The sequence below is a fragment of the Sinocyclocheilus grahami genome, unplaced genomic scaffold (genome assembly GCF_001515645.1).
Source record: "Sinocyclocheilus grahami isolate Dianchi unplaced genomic scaffold, SAMN03320097.WGS_v1.1 scaffold92.1, whole genome shotgun sequence".
Classification (NCBI taxonomy): domain Eukaryota; kingdom Metazoa; phylum Chordata; class Actinopteri; order Cypriniformes; family Cyprinidae; genus Sinocyclocheilus; species Sinocyclocheilus grahami.
This window is the reverse complement of record NW_015505271.1, coordinates 405,093-428,222: the sequence shown is the minus strand read 5'-3', so window position 1 is coordinate 428,222 and position 23,130 is coordinate 405,093. Positions and strand designations below refer to the sequence as shown.

At 34.7% G+C, this 23,130-nt stretch overlaps 3 protein-coding genes across 5 annotated transcripts in view; 2 read left to right on the top strand and 1 right to left on the bottom strand.

Moving 5' to 3' along the window:
* Positions 1-440: 440 nt before the first annotated feature.
* Positions 441-4,676, bottom strand: ogfod2 (2-oxoglutarate and iron-dependent oxygenase domain containing 2). Of its 3 annotated transcripts, none has more exons than XM_016275027.1 (8): positions 4,451-4,676; positions 4,307-4,363; positions 4,110-4,220; positions 3,929-4,028; positions 3,662-3,786; positions 3,286-3,543; positions 2,303-2,474; positions 441-910 (listed from the first exon to the last, which is right to left on the bottom strand). In XM_016275027.1, the coding sequence occupies exons 1-8, from the start codon at positions 4,562-4,564 to the stop codon at positions 888-890; spliced, it is 960 nt and encodes a 319-aa protein (XP_016130513.1). In that variant the 5' UTR covers positions 4,565-4,676; the 3' UTR covers positions 441-887. The 3 variants fall into 3 exon arrangements, 2 of the variants coding, with proteins under 2 accessions (XP_016130513.1, XP_016130512.1); XR_001609461.1 differs by having other exon boundaries at positions 872-910; positions 1,357-2,474; XM_016275026.1 differs by lacking the exon at positions 441-910 and having other exon boundaries at positions 980-2,474.
* Positions 4,677-15,081: 10,405 nt separating this feature from the next.
* LOC107587418 (ATP-binding cassette sub-family B member 9-like) lies at positions 15,082-20,688 on the top strand. Its single transcript, XM_016275219.1, has 9 exons — positions 15,082-15,723; positions 16,738-16,852; positions 16,935-17,079; positions 17,580-17,708; positions 17,797-17,985; positions 18,509-18,682; positions 18,915-19,074; positions 20,121-20,257; positions 20,355-20,688. Exons 1-9 carry the CDS (start codon positions 15,093-15,095, stop codon positions 20,658-20,660), a joined length of 1,986 nt encoding a protein of 661 aa, XP_016130705.1. The 5' UTR covers positions 15,082-15,092; the 3' UTR covers positions 20,661-20,688.
* A 1,048-nt stretch (positions 20,689-21,736) lies between these two features.
* Positions 21,737-23,130, top strand: part of LOC107587312 (vacuolar protein sorting-associated protein 37B-like) — a 12,269-nt gene continuing 10,875 nt past the window's right edge. Inside the window, exon 1 of the mRNA XM_016275029.1 lies at positions 21,737-21,921. Within this exon, the coding sequence (XP_016130515.1) occupies positions 21,817-21,921 (105 nt within the window). The 5' untranslated portion in view covers positions 21,737-21,816. The remainder of the gene's footprint in view (positions 21,922-23,130) is intronic.

The following is a 23,130-nucleotide window of genomic DNA, read 5'->3' as shown; positions in this document are numbered from 1 at the left end:
GTAAGATTTCATACATAAGATAAATGTATACTTTTTTGAGCAACAACAAATTAAATTGATCAAAAGTGACAAGACTTTCACGTTGTTACAAAAAAAAATGGTAAATGCTTTTCTTTTGAACTTTCAATTTATCAAAGAATCTTGAAAAAAAAAACTATCTACATATGTTTCCACAAAACATTAATAAGCTAATAAATAAGCTAATATGATTTCTGAAGGCTCAAGGCTGCTGAAAAAACAGCTTTTCCATCACAGGAATAAATTATATTTGAAATAGTTATTTTAAGTTGTAATATTTCACAATATTAGTCTTTACTGTATTTTGATCAAATAAAATCAACCTTGGTGAGCATTAAAATATTTTTTTTTTAAATACTGACCATTGAAAATGTTGAAAATTTAATATATTACATTATATATTTTATATTTTTGAACAGGAATGTTAAAAATAGATTATAAATGTCTGATATAGAAATGAACATTAACCAAAAACCAAAATTATTTCATGATTCCTAATGCAGAACCTTATTGTTAAGGTATACAATAGTTGCCCTGGTATTTATCACATTTAAACACTATAATCTCCTTAACCTAGGGCAAGCATACTGAGCCTTCTTCCTGATTCGGGTGTCCTCATCCACATTCTTTCCCCTGAAACACTTGTGCAGTCACCTGCATCTAACATCTTAATACAGACTGCTCCTCAGCTGTTCCTCCTTCCTGTAATTGCCCTCGCCTCTTACTCCTCCTCACTCTTGTAACTGGAAGTTGCCATTCCACAGCATCACTCTGCATCTGAAGATCTCCTGTCCATCGTCCCCGGCGATGCCAATGGCCAGAGGGATGTCCTGCCCCGTGCCCCAGGTGAAGATTGAGATGGAGTCGGACTATGACGACACAGATATTAACCCTAGAGGCAGACACAGAGATCACAGGGACATGAGCAGCGAAACAACGCTATAATGTCGGTTCTGCAGTTGTGCAGTGTGGAACATTGCACGCTCCGTCTCAGCTTGTTTGAAGATCCTGTGTCGCTAACACACACGTTCATGTTCACTTATGATATACAGAACGGATCAGACAGCACTTTATGGATAGACATAACGATATGCTATTAATGCATTAAACATCATTTTTGTTTCTAAGTAAAAAAAAAAAAAACAGCTGTAATTGCAGAAAATTTTATTAATTGGAATCAATATAACACCATATATAATGTGAAGGCAGAAATATTATTTTCTTACTACAAATGAGAATATATTTGAGACAAAATCAGTTTATATATATATGCAGTGAAAACTTTTTGTATTTTCATTTTAGAAAACTAGGTCAACTTTATATTCAAGATTCAAGTACCTTTGATATGATGATTACAGGGATAAACAATTATGATTTTTTTTCCCTCTGTAACTGCTACCTCTGGGTCTAGTAGTGTTGCCTTTCTCTGAACAGTCATGCTTTTCCTTCCTTTCCCTTTGTTGTCCTGCTTATAACACTCAAAAATCAAAGTTGGGGAAAAGAAACAACCAAAGAACAAGCTCTGAAATAGCAAACAAAACAGATTTTGGCCCGAAGGTTTCAGAATGTTTGTGTGACTTGTGTTCCGTGTATGTTGGATGTTTTTTTCTGTATATGAATAAGTGTAAATGGAAAGGTTGCAAATGATGGATATTGGCCAACATGAGATTTAACCGCTGTAGGAATAAAAAAAATAACTTTTTATAAGGTTCTTTACAAAATAATAATTCTGTTAGTATTGCTATAAGCAATAATTCTGTTTCCTGGCAACTTGCATTTTGGTCAAGGAAATGAGGTGGGCGTGGCAGATTAAAAATATTTACTGAAATTAATGTTTTTGTACATATAAGCCATATACCAATTATTATTCTTATTTTTGTTTGTTTGTCTGTTTATTTATTTTAATGTACATCTCAAATTCCTTGTATATATTAACAGTTCATCCTAAAATAAGACATTGACTAACATCAATAGCAGGTTTAAAACCACTACATTTACAATCATTTGGATATTTAATCAGGTCATTTACAGTCAAAATTACCCATAAACATAAATCAACTCTTATACCTTTAGTACTGATTTTGAAGAAGGCACCAACATCATTTTACCGATTGCTGACCCACTAAACAGAGTACAATAAATTAGACAAAAATCTTTAGAACAGCATCCATATGCATTGAACAACATCATGTTAAAGAACATGACAATGTACTACTAGTGTCGTCAGGGTCCATGGTGAAGCCATCACTGAATCCGTCACTCTCCACTAGTGTGGGTCTCTTACCACACATAGGGCAGAGTTTGTTCCTCTCATGTGAAGCTCGCATCCATATGATCAGGTTCCAGCGTGTGCCTGAGGAGATGGGTAGAGCTCCGTGCATGTGCTGGCCTCTGTGAAGCAGACCTTCAGTTACATGATGCTCCACCTCCACACACTCCGTCTCACTCAGAGGCACCTAAAACAAACGTACATGATCAGGACATTGTAAATACACCCTTAACATGTATTACTAGGCTGCATGCTTGTGCTGCCCACTGTTTCATCCAAAAGATTCAATGCCTTTGTAAAGTGAACTATAATCATGAAATAAAATCTCTTCTTGAAGAAAGTGTTCGCTTGTGCTTTTAGGGGGGGTTGAATGGTGAATGTGATAATATTTCATTTTATTTTATTCAACTGACTGTATGCATTAAGATTATACATTAAATCAGGTTTTCCAAACGTCTTGATGCAAAGGCCCCTTAAGTAAGGACTCCCCTTTTCTATATATATACACTGATTTGTACTGGTTAGCGTGTGAAAATGATTAGGCATGATATTATGCATGTGGTTTCCAAAAGTAAATAACTGACATTTAAATTGTTAATGCACATAAAGCCATAGCAAATTACTATATCTATTATAAAATCTATTTAAAATGTATTATACTAAATTTTAAATATTTAATCTAGAAAATACTCAGAAAGAAAATATTCAGTTTGTATTATGTTGTATTAAGCATTTTTTCTACCCAATATTAGCGCTTAATTAGACTATTAACTTGTTAATTTTGAGAGGCCAGATGTGTGTGTGTGTGTGTGTGTGTGTGTGTATATATATATATATATATATATATATATAGTTAGATGTAGAAGCTTGAATATTGATATAAAGAGTTATTAATATCTCAAGTTTGACAGGCCAAAAACTGTGTGCGAATTCTCAAAAATATATTATAATCATCAGATCATTTTCAAGCTCTTATTATAAACTATAACTCCCAGCACCTGTCTCATGTCTCCAAAGAACAGGTTCCCTTCCGTGAACTCTTTCCCCAGTGATACATTGAGAGTGACTTCAGCGTTGTCATAATGATAGCTAAGGTCCAAGTCTTCACGCATAGCATACTTGACCACGAAAGCCTTGTGACTGTCCAGACAGCTTCCTCCACAGTCGCTGTAGAGCAGAGCCGTGAGTGGATGCAGATAGACCTCCCTCAGTGGGATGATGAAACTCTCATCAAAGCCCAGTTCACTGAGGAGAATCTGTATTCATTGAGAGAGATGTCAGATTATTATTAAACAAAGAACAATATTAGTCTGCCTTTTAATGGCAATATCAATCACACAATCTGGGTTAAGTGTTTATGATAAAAATGTGTACTCCATAATTGTTCATGGTGTTCGGCCGGCCCTTCGGTGCGTCAGACTGTTCAAAATGCTCCAGCTCTTCTATAAAGTCCTTGCAGAATTCCTTTCGGAACACCGGGAATCGGAAGACCCTTGGTGCTGCAAAATATACAATTTGTTGGCATCATTTTTCCATAATGTCCCAGCCTCAGAGGAGACAAGAGCAGTGGATTTATTTACTGTATCATGTATAATTATAATAATTTCCATAATTTGGAAACTGAGAAAAGAAGCAGCTCACCTGCCTCTGTCTGAATGAGATTCATCAGTCCTTCCATGGTTGCATCAGTAGAAGTACAGTATTTTACCAACTGTAAAAACTCTGGGGCCAGGAATGACTCCTTGCATGGGATAGATGATATTATAATAGATCAGTGAACGATTCTGAATCATAGACTACCTGCACTGCTGAATAGAAGTACCTGTAAATAATAAACATGTTGATGTAGAGGTGTATAAATCTCCTTGATGGTAGCTGCTCTCTCTGCCGATTTCAATTCATAATGCTGGCGTCTCTCGATTTCCGCATGAATCTATAAATAGACGACTGAGTAAATAACCACCCTCTTTACAGCCTTGATGTCCATCGTTATCACAAGAATGAATTCTGCTCTCTCACCTTTCCAAGCACGTCTCTGAACTGAGATTCAGACACACAACCCAGGGATCTGAGGATCTTAAGCAAATGTTAGTGGTGTACAGACACAATGGCTAAGTATTTAACATGAAGACATTTGACATTGTTGTTGTCCAAAGAACTTACATTTTGATAGTCCTTCCTGAACTGGTTCTCCGAAACGAAACGCACGTGAAGTTTGTATTCTTCAAGAAAAATATTATCTCTGAAAAAACAACTGCACGTGTAAAATCTCTCCATAGTGTTTTCAGATTTGACTAATACAGATTGTGTAATTCTAACTACATACTGCTATATATTTATACAGGTCTAACAGCTGTTTATACAACTCTCGAGCCCGGTGGGTTAGACCAGAACTGTCAATCTCTTCAGAGCTCCGCCCACTCACGGAATGTTTTGGAACAACCAGAAATATGTCCGTAAAGAAACAAACTGCTTCACTAAAATAAATACATAATTAAAATAATCAGATTTAATGATGCTACATTTTTCTGTGTAGATGAGTATAAATATTCGAGACATATCTTGCATGAGTTCCTATCTCAAAAGAGTGATAAAAGTAATGTTTACATCCTGGTACGTCACTTAATTCCTTCCGTCCGACTGACTGTTATTGTGTGTGAGTGTGCAAATTCGAGGCAAAACTCGAGTTGTTCAGAAACACGTTTTACTTGTCCCCTGTAGTTTTTAATTTAAAATTGGATAGTTATTTAGCTGTGCCATCTGGTATGTATTTAAAGCCTGCGAGCGTATATTGGCAGCAGAATGTTGAGTGTGGACTCGTTGCCAGTTGCCGAGGAGGAGGTGGTGGAGTCCTGCTCTAACAGACTGGGGGACATTTACACGTTTGTTGCCGAAGGCTGTTATCCTCAAACCGTGAATACTATTCGCAAGAAAATCCTTAAAAGATATGCTCGGAAATTTATGATTGACGGTGAGAGCAAATCTTGCATATGTTACATCAGAATCGTTATAATATCAGTACTCTCTCTGGAGATTACTTCCATCAGTTCCCTGGAAACATTGTTTAAAGACAGAAAGCTTTTTATTTTCATTTCTCATGTTACTATGTTAACTTTGACAGGCTGAACAATAAACTGTTTTTTGTGTGTATTTGTAGTAAGGTCATTTTTTTACATTACAAATGAACAGTAACTTAGATGTGTTTATTTAATTGTTTGTTTATTGTTTAGTGCTTTGTTTTGATATCTCTTACCTTTCTCTATGATCAATTCTATAGATGGCCGGTTGTATTATGTGGGCCCAAAGAAAGAAGAAAAGCGAGAGGTAGTGATTGAGGCAGAGCGGAAGAGACAGATATTCCTGGAGTGTCACTTCAATGACATTGGGCATCACCTGGGACAGAAGAAGACTGTTCACAGGATTCAGAGTAAATACTACTGGCTTGGCATTGTCAAGGATGTTGTGGATTGGGTATGCAGTGGATGTCATCAATCTCACTCTTTTAGGAATGGAGGTGTTTGGTATTGTCATGTTAGTCATTCATGCCGTCATCTACAAGTCACTCTATCATCTGTTTCAGATTAAAGTGTGCGAAACGTGTCAACACGCAGAGCGAAATAAAAACCTGGCTAGAACGGTACGGCCCATCAAAGTGGACGGTCCTTGGGACATTTTGGCAGTTGAAATAATTGGTAAAATTTTGGATGGGACTTTTAAGCAGTCTAGTCTGTCACACATTTGCCCAAATATTGTAACCAAATGTCTTCACAAACAGGTCCATTCCCAGGCACTGTACATGGAGGGAACACACACATTGTTATTATTACAGATTACTACAGTAAATGGGTAGAGGCCTTTCCTGTACAAAAGAAAGATGGTCTCTGTGTTGCACGATGCATTTCATCATCTGTTTGCAGGTGAGATAAAATTGCACCATTAATGAAGAATAAATATGCTGATTATTGCTAAAATGCATTTTTTCCCCCTCCAGATTTGGCCCTGCAAAGACAATATTTTGCTCTCAAAGTGCTGACTTCTGTGAGGAGGTAAAACAGTTTGTCAAAATACCAACCTTTTATGCAAAACTGGTGTTCAACTGTATTTTAACAGCATTATTATTGATTATTATAGGTTACAAAGCACCTGTGTGACCGGTGGAACATAGCGCAGAGAGTGTTGTCCGTAGACCAGCCGCAGCGGAACGCCCCGTATGATCGCAGCAGTAATCTGCTCAGAGATGCCATAAAACAGATGGTAGTGGAGAAACAGGTGGAATGGGATGATTTTCTCGATTCAGTTTTGGCCACCTTCAGGACATCAGTCAACCCTACAACAAAATTTACACCACACTTTTTAATGTTTAACAGAAACGCCAGCATATCTAGTGAGGTAAGAAAATTAACTTTTAAAGGAGACATATTATGCCCCTTTTTAGTAATATAAGTCTTTCTGGTGTCCCCAGAGTGTGTCTGTGAAGTTTCAGCTCAAAATACCCCACAGATCATTAATCATTTATTATATCATTTTGAAAATGCCCATTTTGAGTGGAAGCAGAAACACGTTGTTTTTCGTGCCTTTCTCTTTAAATGCAAATGAGCTGCTGCTCCCTGCCCCCTTTTCCAGAATAGAGCTGTGCCATTACAGCTCATACCTGCTAAAAACATCTGTTTTGGTTCTGATTATCATGTTTATCGCACTGAAATCATGCGTTTTTAAACATATTAGTTTAAACTTCTGAAATATGGTTTTCTGAGTGCGCATGGGCAGAAAGCGGCTGTCACAGCATGTGAGTACTAAACAAAGTTCTCATTCACACACAAGTTTGTTAAAAACAGTAGCTGTTACAAAAACAGTCGGTTATGTCTGTGAAGGTAAACAGCTGGGAAATAAATTGCATGTTTATTTTAGATCTGTGTGGTGGCAGCAATATACAGTAAATAAATCAATAAATCCACTGCTCTCTTGTCTCCTCTGAGGCTGGGACTCTAAATAGTGTTCTGTGCTCGTCTGTGCAGCCAAAGACAGAACATTAGCATTAGAACTGGACTGGTACACCGTTGTCGCTTGCGAAATCAAATGACGGCGCCGTGAGTGAAAACTTACAGATTAAGGGACGGTAATATTATAATGAGATCCCTTTGCCACGTCACCAAGGGTGTTTTTTCAGACACTTGCAGAAAAGGCGTACCAAAACAAAGTTACTGGGTTAATCTTTTTCATGTTTCCTTGGTTGGTAGATGCACCGGGGACCTGATTATAGCACTTCAAACCTGGAAAAGTCAGATTTTCATGATATGTCACCTTTAAGATATGATCATTTTGTGATATGAATTAATGATTTAATGTAAGAAGTAGTGTGCTTTATTGAAAAAGTAGTCCATAAAAAACCTAATTAATCACAAATTTTTCTGTAAATAATCGCACCTAACATTAGAATTTAATCATAAATATATTTTCACACTTAATGTAGAAACAAAATAAAGACGGTATATTTTACATTTGTTTATTGGCATCTTAGCATATACTTGCTTGTAAGCACTATGAATGAAGGCAAGTATCAACGATTCCAAAACTGATGCTGATATCTGTTAAATGGATTCAATTTCTAGGAAGAAATTGAGTAAATACAGCCATTCAGCATTACAGTAAAATTTGTGCCATTATTTTAACATCCAATAAGCCTAAACTGTTACAGAACATTACAAAAAATTATAACTTTTAAAGTTAACTTAAAACAATCTTCACATGAACCTATTATAATAAATGCCACATTTAGCTGTGCCTTTAATTTAGTGTTGTATATAGAAATATAGTGCATGTTTCTGTCTCTGTCAGTGTTAGCTCCCTTTGTTTTAATGAGAGCTGTCAATCTAATTTTACCCCCACTAAGTTTATTTTGAGCATTCATTTTCACAGTTAATAAGAAAATGAATAGTTAAAAAATGTGGTATCAATATTTTTATGTGAGAATCAATCCTCTAGATACAACGTCAGTATCACAAGTGTTTACACTTATTTCCACACTTACACCTGCATGTCTTTATCTATCACAAGCACATCACTGACAGGATGAAAAACAGGTAGCCAGACAAAGCTTGAAACACACAAGTGTCCTGTGTGTCACACACATCGTCCTCACAAAGAGGAGCCAGAGGAGGTGATCATAGGATAGGTCTATATGCAGACCATCCTTGGTCGAACCCACTCTCTCTCTCTCTCTCTCGCTTCACAGAGCTGGTGCGTGGCACACAGATGGTAATAAGCAAGAAGTTACACTGACTGAATTGCTATTAATAATCAATTTCTTCTTTTTCTTTCTCATTTTTTAAAAACACAGTTTGATCCTCTTAGTTGCTATCAAGACCAGGAGGATGAGACTGTTAATGAAAAGGACACAAATGCTTTTCTTTCCTCCATGCACGAGCAACAGAATAACATCAAACAGATGGTAAAGTCTGGGCATTTGTTTTAGTTCAAATTTTCTTAGTCCTGTTATTTACTTATACAGTACGGTTCTCAATTCCAGTCCTTGCGTACCACCACTCTCACATTTTGTATGTATCTCTTATCACTTCAGATGTTTCTTCTATCCGACCTTAAGTGCCCTGTGAAGTGGACATCACAGGATATTCCGCCATGATTCCAGTTTGAAGGGAACGTATATGTTCCATTCAAAGGGCATTAAAGTGTGCAAGATGTGAATTTAAATTGTATTTATTTACAGAGGCCTATTATGTCACACTTCTCTAGTACGCTTCGTCTGTATGTGAGTGAAGACGCTGCAGTTGGTGGCATAGCTCAAATCTGTGAATGAATGTTCCAAAGTGAAGTAAACTTCAACTGATTTCCCATGCTCAGGGAGTAGGGAGCAAAGAACACTGTAGGGACCATGTCAATCGAAACAAAGTTTATGCATGGAGCTCTCTTCTAATGAGCTAACTGATGATCTGAATCAGGTGTGTTAAATAAGAGAGACATGCAAAATATGCAGAGCGTTGGTACGCGAGGACTGGAACGGTACAATAGAACAGACTGGAGCGTTCTATTGTACATGTTTAACAACTAGCATTTATTCAAAAAGCATGTCTAGAAACACTGATTTTAGTGCAGACAAGCTTAGAAACACTGATTTTAGTGCTTTGAAATTGTAATTTCACACCATTCTCCTGATAATGTTCTTTTTGCCTATACAGGTAGTAACAAATATGAATGTCGCATACAAACAAGAAAAGAAAAATGCAAAACGCACGGCTAGAAATATGCCTTCCATCACTCTCACTGTGACGGACCCATTGTTCACAGAGGAAACGCCCTCAGCAAAAAAGCTTAAGGAAAGCCTCTACCTGTGTTTCCCAGTTGAGACAGTCCTAACCACAGTCCAGAATGTACCCGAAGCCAAGAAGAATGGCTTAGAATATCCTCGTAACAGACTCTGATGTGCACTGAAAATCTTTTTTTGATTTGACTAATCATAAAGCACTATCCGCAAAGTGTATTTGCATAGGCTACAGCTTGAAGACTTGATATCTGCAGTAAGTGGTCCACAGAGAGCAGGTCAAGCAGATGAACTCATGCTCACTTTGTTTCAGCACATAATGTAGCAAGATTAAAAGATTGTATTTTACCTCATTGACACTGATGATAGTCTTAGTTTTTGTTTAGTCACTGAACTACACACCCAAAGATGTAGAAGTTTGTTTTGCTTGGTTGACTCATGTCCCAAAAGACATTTTTATCTGGATTTGCTTTAGTCATCTGACGAACACAGATTTCAGTATTATTATCTGAAAGAATGTTGTGTAAATATTAATTATGAAGATTGTAATATTCAGTGTTCATTATCACAGAAATTAGATGTTCGGGGTTTTTTTTAACTGATTTTTTTCAGATCATTATTATGTGGGACATTCTACCAGAAATGTACATTATCTGTCCTTGACTTGTTACAGTGAATAAAAAGTATTACATCCAAAAAATGTCTAAAACTGACTGATGGTTGATTTCTGTGAGTTGTTCTGTAAATGAATATGTCATTCATTAGGTTCTCAGATATTTTTTAATTTATTAAAAACACTTTCGAAAATTACAAATCCTGTTCTTGTCCTTGTCCCCAGCCAAATTGGACTTTCATAGTTTTGTTATGCTAAAAACTTATTTAGAAAAAAAAACTCCATCAATAAGTTTAAGTTTTTATCATTCACATCAACTGATTAAAAACATGAAATTATACATAAATTCTATTTTACAACTGTCCCCATATTTTCGGTCAGTCCTGTCACGTTTACATAAAACTCAACATAAACTGTGTGTAATTCGCCTTTAAAGGTATGACTCAAAGGAAGTGACATAATTTGACTGAGGTGAGGCTGACACTGATCAAGGCGGAGTTCTGTCATTGAATTGTATGATTTTAAGCTTGTTTTTGTATGATTTTTTTGAGGAGGACAAGCTAAAGGGTCAGCCCCTGTCACGGTAAAACATCCCAGAAAATAATGAATTTTTTTAAAATCCAAAACATGTCTAAAAAAGTTACTGAAATTCCTTGATTGCATGTCAACAGTTTTAATGCTAGCATGCTAGCAGGTTGAGTAATGGCCGTTTAAAATGGCCGACCGTCTGGCCCTGTCACATCCCTGTGTGTGAGGGCCTGACAGTCCTGTGACACTGCCTTACAAAAAAAAATAACTAATAATTACAGCTAACTAACACAATAAAAACATGATTACATAATAAAAAACATGATTTTTGAAAATTAAAAAAACTGAGGTATCTGTTTTTGCAAATAAACTCTTTATATATAGATGTAATTGTCATCTATATAAGCTTTATGTAATGAAGACTGTAATTATTCCAATTCATACAGATACCATGGTAATATCTACATTATTACCTAGGAAATTACATGCAATTTCCGTTATTACCATGTAATTTCCTAAGTAATAATGCAGATATTACCATAGTATTGCCCTGTTATTACTGAGCCGTAATATTATGTGGTACCACAGTTACTTTACTTTGTGCTATTCAGTTAAATGTCTATACATTTGCTGTATCATAGTAAAATATACTTTATATATTATGAAGTTATATTTATATTTATTACACCCGTGTACGCGTAGCACAACACAGGGTTATTGTTTTCACTCCTGTCCGAGTTTGTGCCATTCAAGTTGGTAATTGTTATTGTTAAATTAATTTTAACATAGTAGTAGTACCATTACAATTTTGTTTTCACTCCTGTCTGCGTTTGTGCCATTGTGCAATTCTAGTTGTTTATTTTTATTGTATCTGGCCATGTTATTGTTAAATGGAATTTTAATAAATTGTTAAATGAAATATGTTTTTATATTGAAATCAAATGAAATTAGTTTATTAATTTGTCAGTCATATTCTAATAAATTAGGCCATTATTATATGTCCTTGGCTGAACTTTACCATAGTCTAATATTACATTAACATTAAAATTATAATAATAATTAAAAATAGGAATGCTTATCAAAACTTAAATAAAGAACACAAAACATAACTTTTTCTGCATCAACAAAATCCATAAAGTCAGTCCTGTCACAGCACCGTCAGTCCTGTCACACAGGAAATTGTTATAAAAATGTAATATTTGAGGAAATATTGAAGAATTCATCTCTGTAACTGTGTAGATGAAGGTTGGAGTATATATCCACTACTATGTTTTTGAAAAAATTTCCTATGCAAAGGCAGTTTTTTTTACAACTATATGAGTGTCTGGCGGGGTATTCTGTGATTTTGTGTACTACAGTTGACCGAAAAGTTGCTTATATTCCTTATAGAAATTACAAAACCATGTTAGATACAATCAGGGACATGTGACCAATAAGAAAATGCTATTTGTATCAAAGAAATTCATTAGGAAACCATTCTAACATATACAAATTAGTCTGTGACAGGGCCTGACATTTTGGGAGTGAAATGCGTATAAAAATGTATTTATTTCAATCATTAAAACATGCTGAGATGGCGCGATATGTGTTTCATATATTAACATGTCCTCCATATGACTCAACGTTCAGATTTAAGAATAAGATATTTTTTTCACCCAAGATTTTTACAAGTGGAAATGTACATTTCTGGTAGAATGTCCCATGTGTCTATTTTTGTCTTTGATAATGAGTCCAAATTTGCAAACTGCATTTTTTTAAAAGTGCTTCATTGTTTACTTAATCACCTATTCATCCATTGCGTGGAAAGGAAACTTTAAGGTTCTATATGTCATTAAATAGGTATAAAGTTTCAGACTTTATCTCATAAATACTTTTTGCTCCGTTATGTTTTAAATTATGATAAAGGACTCTTTTCATTTGTAATAAATGGATTTGTTAATCAGTTAAAATCAGTTACTCTGTGGCCAATGTGACACATCTCGTGTAACTTCCTGTTTGGCTTTGAAATAACGAGGCTTGACCCGAAGGTGCAAGAATGTGACCACAGACTGCAGCAATAAGCTTGTGCTCACCTTGTTACTTGTGACATCATTTGGACAGCCTGCCACATGTCTGAAATAAACCGTTTAATGTTGAAATGCCATGTTCTCGTTTAAAATAATATTTTATAATTCATATAACTTTTGTTTGTTAAATTTATGCTACAAACTGGTTGCTAAAAATATTAAGAATTACAGCGCCATTAGGTGATATTTTAGCTTCTAGCTTCATTTAATTATGTATATATACATATACTATAGTATATATACTCTTTCCACTTCTGTTTCAGTTTTTTTTAATAATCTATTTCTTACTATGTGTCAGTAAGTTGTTGTTATTTTAGCATGTGTTTGCCTCAGTGTTATTTTTTTTAGGATAACTGATGAACTAATGTACTTTGATTTGTATTAGTTTTAGTTACAGTTGTAGTAATGTTGTCATTTTATTAGTTTTTTTATTATGTCTATGTAGGCTTTTTATTAAGTTTTACTTTTATTTATTTTGAGTTATTTCAGTACTTCAACATACAAAATAGAAATAAAATAATATATATATATATATATATATATATATATATATATATATATATATATAATGTATTTATAAATATGTACATGTGTGTGGCTGTACATACACATGTAGTTGTTTTTTGGTGTTTGGCTTAGTGTTATGTTAGAATCATTATTATACGCATACCTTTTTGTTCTTTTAATATTTTTGAATTGTTTTTAGTTTTATTTATTTATTTTATTTATTTTTTCCTTTAAATGTTTTAGTTTTGAAATGTTGTTGTATGCATTTGTCATTTTTATTTAATTTATTTCATTGTCTTAAATGTGTGTGTGTGTGTGTGTGTGTGTGTGTGTATGTGTATATATATATATATATATATATAGTATTTATAGACTTTTAGCTTTTAGTTTTAATTACTTTTCCTTATTTGTAAGTCGCTTTGGATAAAAGCGTCTGCTAAATGACTAAAAGTAAAGTAAAGTAAAATATATAAACACCAACCTATTAGAGCTGCTAAAACCTATTTTTAACTTTAAAACGCACTGATAACAACGCCACAATGGTGGTACAATAGAAACCCATAAAAATCCTTCAAAGCCTCAACTGTGCTTATTAATAAAATAAGGATAGCACAGAGTTCCTTTTTTTTAATTACATTTTTTAATAAAAAATAAAATGTAGGAATCATATGAATGCACCTTTCCCTATAAAATAAAAGTTCTTCATACTTTTTACTTAAAAAAAATTATTTTCCTCAATATTTAAGAGTAAAATTATAACCTTGTGTAAAAGAGGTCGACTTTAGTATACTTCGAGGACTTGCTATTTAAATAAGATACTTAAAAAGAACATACTTAAATGCAAGCTGGATGTAATTTTTCAGACACTTAAATGCATGTTATTTACAATTAAAAGAAAAAAAAATTATAGTGCAGATGTATGTGAATTAGTTGAATTTGAGCTGATTTTTGATCCACTTGATTATGACTTGAGTACATATTTATATATTGTTTCATTTTACAAGTGTTCTGCCAACTGTGATAAGCATTTATAGTAAACTAAAATATACGTGTTAAAAAAAAATTGTACTTTGCCAACGCATCAACATAAGTGTACTTCTTAAAGCACGACATCAGTGCACTTAAGTGTATTTTAGTGTGTTGCGAAAAATAGTTCTGGAAGTATAGCTACTTTTGAAGAACACGTTTAAAAGTGGCCTTTTATTTTATAAGTTAGGTTTTCACTTTATACATCTGTAACGCAAATACAACCAATTATATCCATTTGAAAATGTCCTCACGAACTTTCCTTCAAAATATGTAAATAGACAACTTTTGTACATCACCAATGTGACCAGAGCCCGTTCTGATTGGCCGGTTGTCACGGAGGCGGGGCTTCAGTGCAGTATTTTTCCCCCTCGTCCTATCATTGCTCCGCGCCGGTAAGGAGAGGCGATGGATGTTGCCTGCAAATTATGGGACTAAGATGAGTTTTGTTATTGTACCGGGAATGCTGATTTACGAAGGGAATAAAGTGCTGATTTTTAGACGGGAAATATTGGGATTTTCATGTATTCTGTACTGCCCCAATGAATGAGTCTGTGATAGTGCCGGGTGTCAAGCTGCGCAGGCCAGCGAATCAACTTGACTGCCGCGGTACATTGACATAGACTTTGTTTCACTCGCGCACCTTTTATTACTATTCCAGACATTGTCAGTCGCTGTCGTGTCATTACTAATGTTTACTCGCCATATAGAATTCACTTCCATATAGATTTTTTTACCGAGAGCATTTGTATTTCAGCAGCTTCAAGGCTCCTCAGCAGGTTTAGGAAAATGAAAGTTGCTGTGATTATTAGTGGAAACCTGGTTTTCACTCTAGTGGATGTTGTGGTCACCACAGTCTTGTATGTTCATGGATCAAGTCTTGATATATTTTCAGATGAATTAGAGGAATTTGACATACACCGCTCAACAGTGGACTTGTGGGGAACTGTTCTCATACGGGCCAGTCTTCTTTTCGGGGCCTCCGTCGGGGTGTTCTATAACAGGAGTGATGGTCCACAAAGGGTTTCAAACATGGGTACACTGGTTTCTCTCGTATGCCTTACCAACATGACTTATGCTCTTGCCAAGTTGTTGATGCTTTCTGAGGAGGGAGCTCTGATGTATGCCCCCTGGTTCCTAAGTTTGTTCTCCTGGACTTGCACATCAGCAATAGGCATCATGATCTCATGGAAGCTGCTGTCACAGACTCCCAATGCTGTATCTGAAAGAGAGGATAGCGAGGAGACGGAGAGGCTGGTGGATGGCATCGAGACAGAAGATGAGTCCAGTAAGAAGAGCAGGAAATCTAGGAAAGAGCATCCCCATTCAGGGGCCACAATTGGCCGTCTCTTGTCGTACTGTAAGAAGGACTCTGGTTTGCTGGCCATTGCTTTCTTCTTTCTTCTCCTCTCTGCTGTGTGTAAGTTCACTCTCATAGTTATGGCTTAAATATTCGAAGAAATTTAATAAATTAAGTAAACATCATAATTCAAGTGATATTTTATGAGTTAATCTTTTATTTATCTATCATTTGTGACAGTAAGTAATGCTAATGTTGGCCCAGCAGTCATTCTTAATAGACAATCTCATGGAATGTATAGTAAATGTACAGTAAGGTTGTATACATTAGCATCAGTTAACACAATATTTAACATGAACCAACAATGCTTTTAATGGACTAACAATGAACACTTACAGCAACATGAATCGTGATACATGATGCATTAAATATTTTTACTGCATAAGACCTTATTGTAAAGTGTTATGAAATGTATTTAACGTATAATGTCAATCTAGCTTTTGAGAGTTTGGACTGGAACTGGAATTTTTCTTTTAGTTATCAAAACACAACCTCTCACTGTCTTTATTTTTTTTTACATAAAGTATCTTATGCCAATGTCAAGGCTGCATTTATTTGATCAAAAATAAAGTAAAACAGTAATATTGTTAAGTATTATTACAATTTAAAAGAATGATTTCTATTTTAAAATATAATTTATTCCTGTGATGGCCAAGCTGAATTTTTTTTAGCATTCATTACTCCAGTCTTCAGTGTCACATGATCCTTCAGAAATCATTCTAATATGCCGATTTGATGCTTATGAACATTTTTATTATTATATCAATGTTTTTATGTATTATTATATCAACCAAACTTTTGAAAAGTAGTGTGTATAATTTTATACACACATTTTATATACATTTTAATCATATTCACTACAGCAGTTGTGGATTTCCAAACCTAACGGTCTGAGTACAGTTAGATTGCACATCATTGCAGTGTTATGATTGTGCTAATCTTTACTCTAGTTATTACATGCTTGTGAATGGCTTGATTTGTCATACTTAGATGGTAGCACATCTAGCACATTATATTGTTTGACATATTGTTTTCATCTCTAGTGTTTATCAGCTTTAATTTTCCTCCCCATAGGTGAAGCTTTTATACCTTATTACACGGGGCAAGCGATAGATGGCATAGTTATCCAGAAAAGCATGGATCATTTCGCCAAACCATTGATTAATCTCACTGTTTTGGCTTTGGTCAGGTGAGCAGTTCAATTAATATTTTTTATAGACAGTAGTGCTATTTATCACAATTTTATTTTTATTTATTTATTTATTTTGTAGCTCCATAGGCACTGGGTTTCGTGGAGGTGTCTTTTCCGTCACCTTTGCCAGGTTAAACATTCGACTTCGGAACCTTCTCTTTAGATCACTAATGCATCAGGAGATTGGGTTCTTTGATGCCAACCATACAGGTAATGTTATGGCTGCAATTATAGCCCTAATCAAACGTAGTTATTTTGTTCCTTATATTTGTAAATATGTATGTAGGCCTATAATTTCCCAAGAAATTACAAAAGAAAGGCAACACAGCACTTTCTAGATATTCTTCAAACAGACTCCACCCATTTTGTTTTGTAGATTTCATCATTAGATTTACGATCTAATTGTATTTTTGCCAGTTTTATTTATTTTTAAAGCAATTTAAGATTCAAGTCTGAAAATTTCTCTTTGGCCTCATTGATAGAATGGTCAGCATTCTACAATTTATAAATCGAGGGAACGAAATAGTAAATCGTGCACACAATTTAGCCTACTATTTTTTTCCTGCATGCCATGTATAGCATTCAAAATGTAATCAACAGCAAATGGCCAATAGGCTATCACCATTATATTCAAAAAAAAAATCATTGGTGTCAGTCTGAGCAATGATACCAATTTTTGTTCTCTCTCTCTTCCTTCCTTTTTTTGTAACGTTTTTATCTATAGGTCTCTGAGTTGGCCTTGCAAGTAGCAATCCTGTTTTATGGAGGCCACCTAGTGGTGACAAATCAGATGAGCGGAGGGACCCTTATTTCCTTTATCATCTATGAGCTGGAGCTGGGAGAGGCCCTGGAGGTATAGTGTTTTTCTTTTAATATGTGTGTGCGTGATACTCATATGATGAATCTGAAATACCAAGTCTTACTCTCTGTTCTTTTTACAGAGTATATCGTCAGTGTACACAGGTCTGATGCAAGGCGTTGGCGCTGCAGAGAAAGTGTTTGAATATATTGACAGGAAACCTAAACATACCCTTGATGGTCGAGAAACTCCAGAGACATTAGAAGGGCAGGTGGAATTCAAAAATGTGACATTTGCATATCCAACACGGCCAGAGATGGATATATTAAAGGTATTCTTTACTGAAGGTAGACTTTAGATAGAAGGTTACTGACTAACAGCAAAGTATAACACTATAACCTAACCAGGCATAATTCAAATTGTTGTTTGTTTCTGACCATATAAGATATGTTCTGATTCATTGGCTGTGATTATGTCACATTGCGCCACACTGTCACAGATAAATCGCTTGTTGCTGGAATCCTATTGCATCATACCTATTTATGTGTAAGGGCTGATTAACGTTAGTGATTTTGGCTAAAAACACAAAGGTTAAACACCTGATTAACGTCAGGTAGAAATAACCTATGAACCACAGAATTATTGAGATACTTTATGACAGTTACTTGTGCCCCTGAGTGTAATTCTTAAACTAGGTTGGCTACAGTTGACGTAAGTGGGGTGTAGCGATGCAGTTAGTGTATTGCAAGTGCATTTGAATGCTACGTTTATTTGTTTTCTCTCTGATATGCTAGTGAAGCAGTAACATAATTCCTAGACATAAGAAGGAAACTAAACCCACATTTTCTTCTCAGAATGTATCCTTCAGTCTTCGCCCAGGGCAAGTAACTGCACTGGTAGGGCCCTCTGGTGGTGGAAAAAGCTCCTGTGTGTGTTTGTTGGAGAACTTCTATGCCCCTCAGCAAGGCCAAGTGCTAGTGGACGGCCGACCTGTGAAAACCTACCACCACAAATATTATCACTCTAAGGTGGGATATATGCTGAGGCTGATCTGTCATACTGCATTTCGAAAAGATACATTATTTTTGTAAATACACTTTTAGAATTTTAATTAGTTTTATCGATACTTGTATTGTTTTCAATGCAGCCTGTAGTACATTATATGACCTTAAGAGGGCAGTAGTTGCTGATAATGCAAATAGTGGTGAAGTGGCCTAACCAAAAGCAAATTAGAGATGTAAGTGCTTTGTTTTTTAATAGGTAGCACTGGTGAGCCAGGAGCCTGTTCTATTTGCCCGCACTGTTCAGATGAATATATCCTATGGTGTACCTGAAGCTCGCATGGAAGCGGTCATCAGAGCAGCCATTAATGCCAATGCACATGACTTCATAACCAGCCTCTCCAAAGGCTATGAAACTGGTTTGTTATTATATTATATTATATATTTTATTTATATTAAATTATACTATATTATATATTTTTGTATTTATTTTTTATTTTAAATGTATTAATATTATATTAATTTTACATTATAAGTGTAAACACTCAAATTTTAAGCCATGTTCAGAAATTTACATTTCTGATGTTAATGCCTTATGCATTGCCATAATGACCACAGTAGATATTCATATACTGTACATATTTAGCTTAATTTGATGTTTTTCCACTTATTTGTACCACAATTTGGTTCAGTTAGATGGTATTCTAGGCATGTTCACAGCTTTGAGTTGATTTGAGTTATATTATATTATAATGTATTAAATATTTTTGTATTTATTTGTTTAATAATATTATATTTATTTTACATGATATGTGTACTAAAACAGAAAAAGATTTTGTAACAGAGTTTGGCTGATAATTCAGTTTATCAGTTAATTACTTGTATTAGTTATTTATTTTAATTTTAGTTACATTATGTCTGAATTTATTATGTCTGAATAGGTCTTTTATTAAGTTTTTAGTTTTTATTTAATTTGAGTTATTTTAATACTTCAACAAACTAAATAGAAATTAAATAATATATATATTGAATTTATAAATGTGTATGTATACTGTATATACAGTGTATATGTATGTGTGTGTGGTTGTACATACACATATGTAGTTGTTTTTTTGGTGTTTGGCTTCGTGTTATGTTAGAATCATTATTATACTCTTATACCTTTTGTTCTTTATTATTTTGAATTGTTTTTAGCATTATTCTTTGTTTTTCATTTAAATGATAAGTTTTGAAATTTTGTTGTATGCATTTGTCATTTTTATTTAATCTCTTTATTTTTAAAATGTGTATAGGTAGTATTTATCAAGTTTTAGCTTTTAGTTTTGGATCTGTTCTCAGTTGTTTTAATACTACAATTAATTGCGTCTGTTGTCCTCATTTGTAAGTCGCTTTGGATAAAAGCGTCTAATAAATGACTAAATAAATAAATAATTCATCCTGCTGCTCTGTCTTCTGTCTGCTATAGGGGTTGGAGAGAAGGGCACTCAGCTGTCTGGTGGGCAAAAACAGAGAGTTGCCATTGCTCGGGCTCTCATCAGAAACCCTAGCATTCTCATTTTGGATGAAGCCACAAGTGCACTGGATTCAGAAAGCGAATACATAGTAAGTGATGACTATTACATTGAAAGTCTGTGGCTTAAGTGAACATTCATTTTCAGTCTTGCATTAGACTTCATTTGTGTTGTTACTTTGTTTTTAGGTTCAGCAGGCTCTGAACAACTTAATGCGAGAACGCACGGTTTTAGTGATTGCCCACAGACTGAGCACAGTGGAAAGAGCAGACAACATCCTAGTGATCGACAAAGGCTGTGTGGTGGAGCAGGGCCCACATGCAGAACTCATGGCCAGGGGAGGCCTCTACTGTAAGCTGGTGCAGAGGCAGATGGGGACTGAAATAGATGCAGATGTTCACCACCCATCACCAGCCCCACCATGGGAGCTGAAGGAAGGAGATAAGGAGAGTGCAGAGGACTGTAGCGACACTGAGCATGAAGCACACTACTAAGACACTACTAAGAAGAGTTGAAATGTGCTTCACTAACCTAATCCTAGGTTGATTTTTTAAAGGGGTCATATGATGCAATTTCAAGTTTTCCTTTCTCTTTGGAGTGTTACAAGCTGATTGTGCATAGATAAGATCCCTGAAGTTGCAAAGACTAAAGTCTCAAAACCAAAGAGATATTCTTTATCAAAGTTAAGACTCTGCCACGCCTCCCTAAAACGAAATATAATTTGTAGAAAACGAAGCATTTGAGAGAGGCGGGGCATAGGGGACCTACAATAATGTACAGTATTTGAAAAATAATGTGTTTTTTGAACATTAAAGCATGTCAACATATTCTGTTACACCAAATACACAAAATAATGATCTTTAAAAAAGCATCATATGACCCCTTTAAATATTTTATTTATTCTTATCTTGGGATATATCACATGTTTTGCATGTTAAACAGTGTGTTTACTAGACAGGGGTACTGCCTTGAATAAAGCTTTAAGGAATATATACTTGATGTACTGTATTATTTGTTTCAAATCTAAATATCTTAAATAGTACAAACATATTAAACTTATTTATGAAAAAGAACAAAAACGAATTGATCGACAAATAATTGTTAACATTTTTTTTAAATGTCCCATATACTACTAATACAGTTAATATTGTATAGTTTATAGTATTTATTAATATAAAGAATTTTGTCATGTGATTTCGACAGTTTTTTAAAATGATATTTTTATCCTTTTTTTGTATTTTTAGTATTTAAACTGATTTTATCTCTGTTTTCTCATTTCTAATTTTTGTTTAATGTTTTCTTTCACCTGTATTATTTTATGATATATTTTTAGTTAACAATAACACCACTGAAGATTGCGATTTTTTTTGCAACTAAAAGATTTATTACAAAAAAAAGCATGTTATCAGTTTTATGCAGTGTAACGCACAAACGTATGTTTTACCCATTTTGAAAGACATGAGAAATGCATCATTTTGGAGAAGGTTTGTGAGCATCAAATTAAAGAGACCTTACAGCGATGTACCGGTTGACGTCACGCATCTCCTCCTGTAGTCTTCCGGCTGAAAATAATAACAGCTTTGCCCAGACAGAGTCAGCCCGAGCGCGAGCCGCTGAGTTCGAAGTGTGAAAGACACCGCTGTGCCAGACATGGCTGGCTTTGTGAATAAGTTGAGTTCTTACACTTTAACTCAGTTAAACGAACTGCTCGAAGATGACGAGAAACTCAACAAATTTATCGACGACTCGGAAGAGGTAAGTTTCTTTTTCTCGTGAAGAGCGCCGCGAAGTTACCGTGGCGAGTTGATTTGGATTTCAAAAAGCACCATTTTATACAGATGTAGGCCGTGTTTATTTTTATATAAATATATTTTTGAATGGCTTGTTTTAAAATTACGACGTCATTACATTTTATTGGGAACTGTTTAAATTGGAAGGTTTCTGCGCGTGACTTCAGCTTGGTTTGTTTTTGACGTCGCGGAATTGAACAACATATTTTCAGTTACTTAAGCCAAAGTTACCTTATCACTGAAGCAGAATCTGCTCGACCAGCCTTATCTAATAATGCACATGAGTTCGGAATATGCATTTGTCCTGTAGAGTCTGTTGTGTTTGTATTTCACCCATCAGTGATGCAAGCCATTTTCTCGTGATCCTCCTTTGCTGAAATTATTACTAACGTTGGTCTTGTGTAAATTATATTTTTATTAGTAAGTAATTTTTTTGTAGAGCTTCACTTTTTGTTACTTTTATGAAAACATGTGTCACTGTCATGTCTTTAAGGAAACCTTGGCAATCAGAGCATGAGACTTTTTATACTAGTTTTTATGATGCCAAGCACTAGCAATATTTTCCGGAAACATTTATTGATCGTTTGCATTGCATATTTTTAATTTAAAAATAAACATTATTTTTTTGCTGTTTTTATTGATTATAACACTAGTATTTCAGGAGCATAATGTATTAATTTGATTTTTTGTTAAAACAGCATATTGACAGTTGATTAGAGGTAATTCGATTTTTTGATCAAAGTTTCATATGAATTATAATTGCTGATGCATAAACATATTCACATCTCATGAGACAACATACTGAGCTTTGCCAATGCACACAATATCAGTACCCTTCTGACTTGCTGTGCAAGTTCAACGTTTGCTCAGTTGTGTTTGCATATCGTCAATTAGATAGTATTCTGGGCATGTTCACAGTTTTGAGTTGATTTGACCTCCAAATTCATTGAAAGATGTCAGCCTTGAATCGGTATGTGTCATGGGAGCATGTTTGATCTGGCAGTATTATAATTTAGTGCTATAAAAGGGGATTTTTCTTTTCCAGGCCAAATAATTTATTTAGAAGGAATTTTCTTAACTGCTTATCTGTGGCTGTTTAAATAAACATCTTTCTTAAATGTACGCATTCTTAAATATTGGCTTTCACTGAAATTGGTAACTGACAGAAATGGGT

Coding starts and splice junctions, on each gene's coding strand:
- ogfod2 (XM_016275026.1), bottom strand. CDS start 4,564: ATGGAGAGATTTTACACGTGCAGTTGTTTTTTCAGAGATAATATTTTT. Junction 4,364..4,450: donor TCAGGAAGGACTATCAAAAT/GTAAGTTCTTTG, acceptor CATTTGCTTAAG/ATCCTCAGATCCCTGGGTTG. Junction 3,787..3,928: donor TCTCATTCAGACAGAGGCAG/GTGAGCTGCTTC, acceptor TATATTTTGCAG/CACCAAGGGTCTTCCGATTC.
- LOC107587418 (XM_016275219.1), top strand. CDS start 15,093: ATGAAAGTTGCTGTGATTATTAGTGGAAACCTGGTTTTCACTCTAGTG. Junction 17,709..17,796: donor AGCTGGGAGAGGCCCTGGAG/GTATAGTGTTTT, acceptor TTCTTTTTACAG/AGTATATCGTCAGTGTACAC. Junction 17,986..18,508: donor CAGAGATGGATATATTAAAG/GTATTCTTTACT, acceptor TTTTCTTCTCAG/AATGTATCCTTCAGTCTTCG.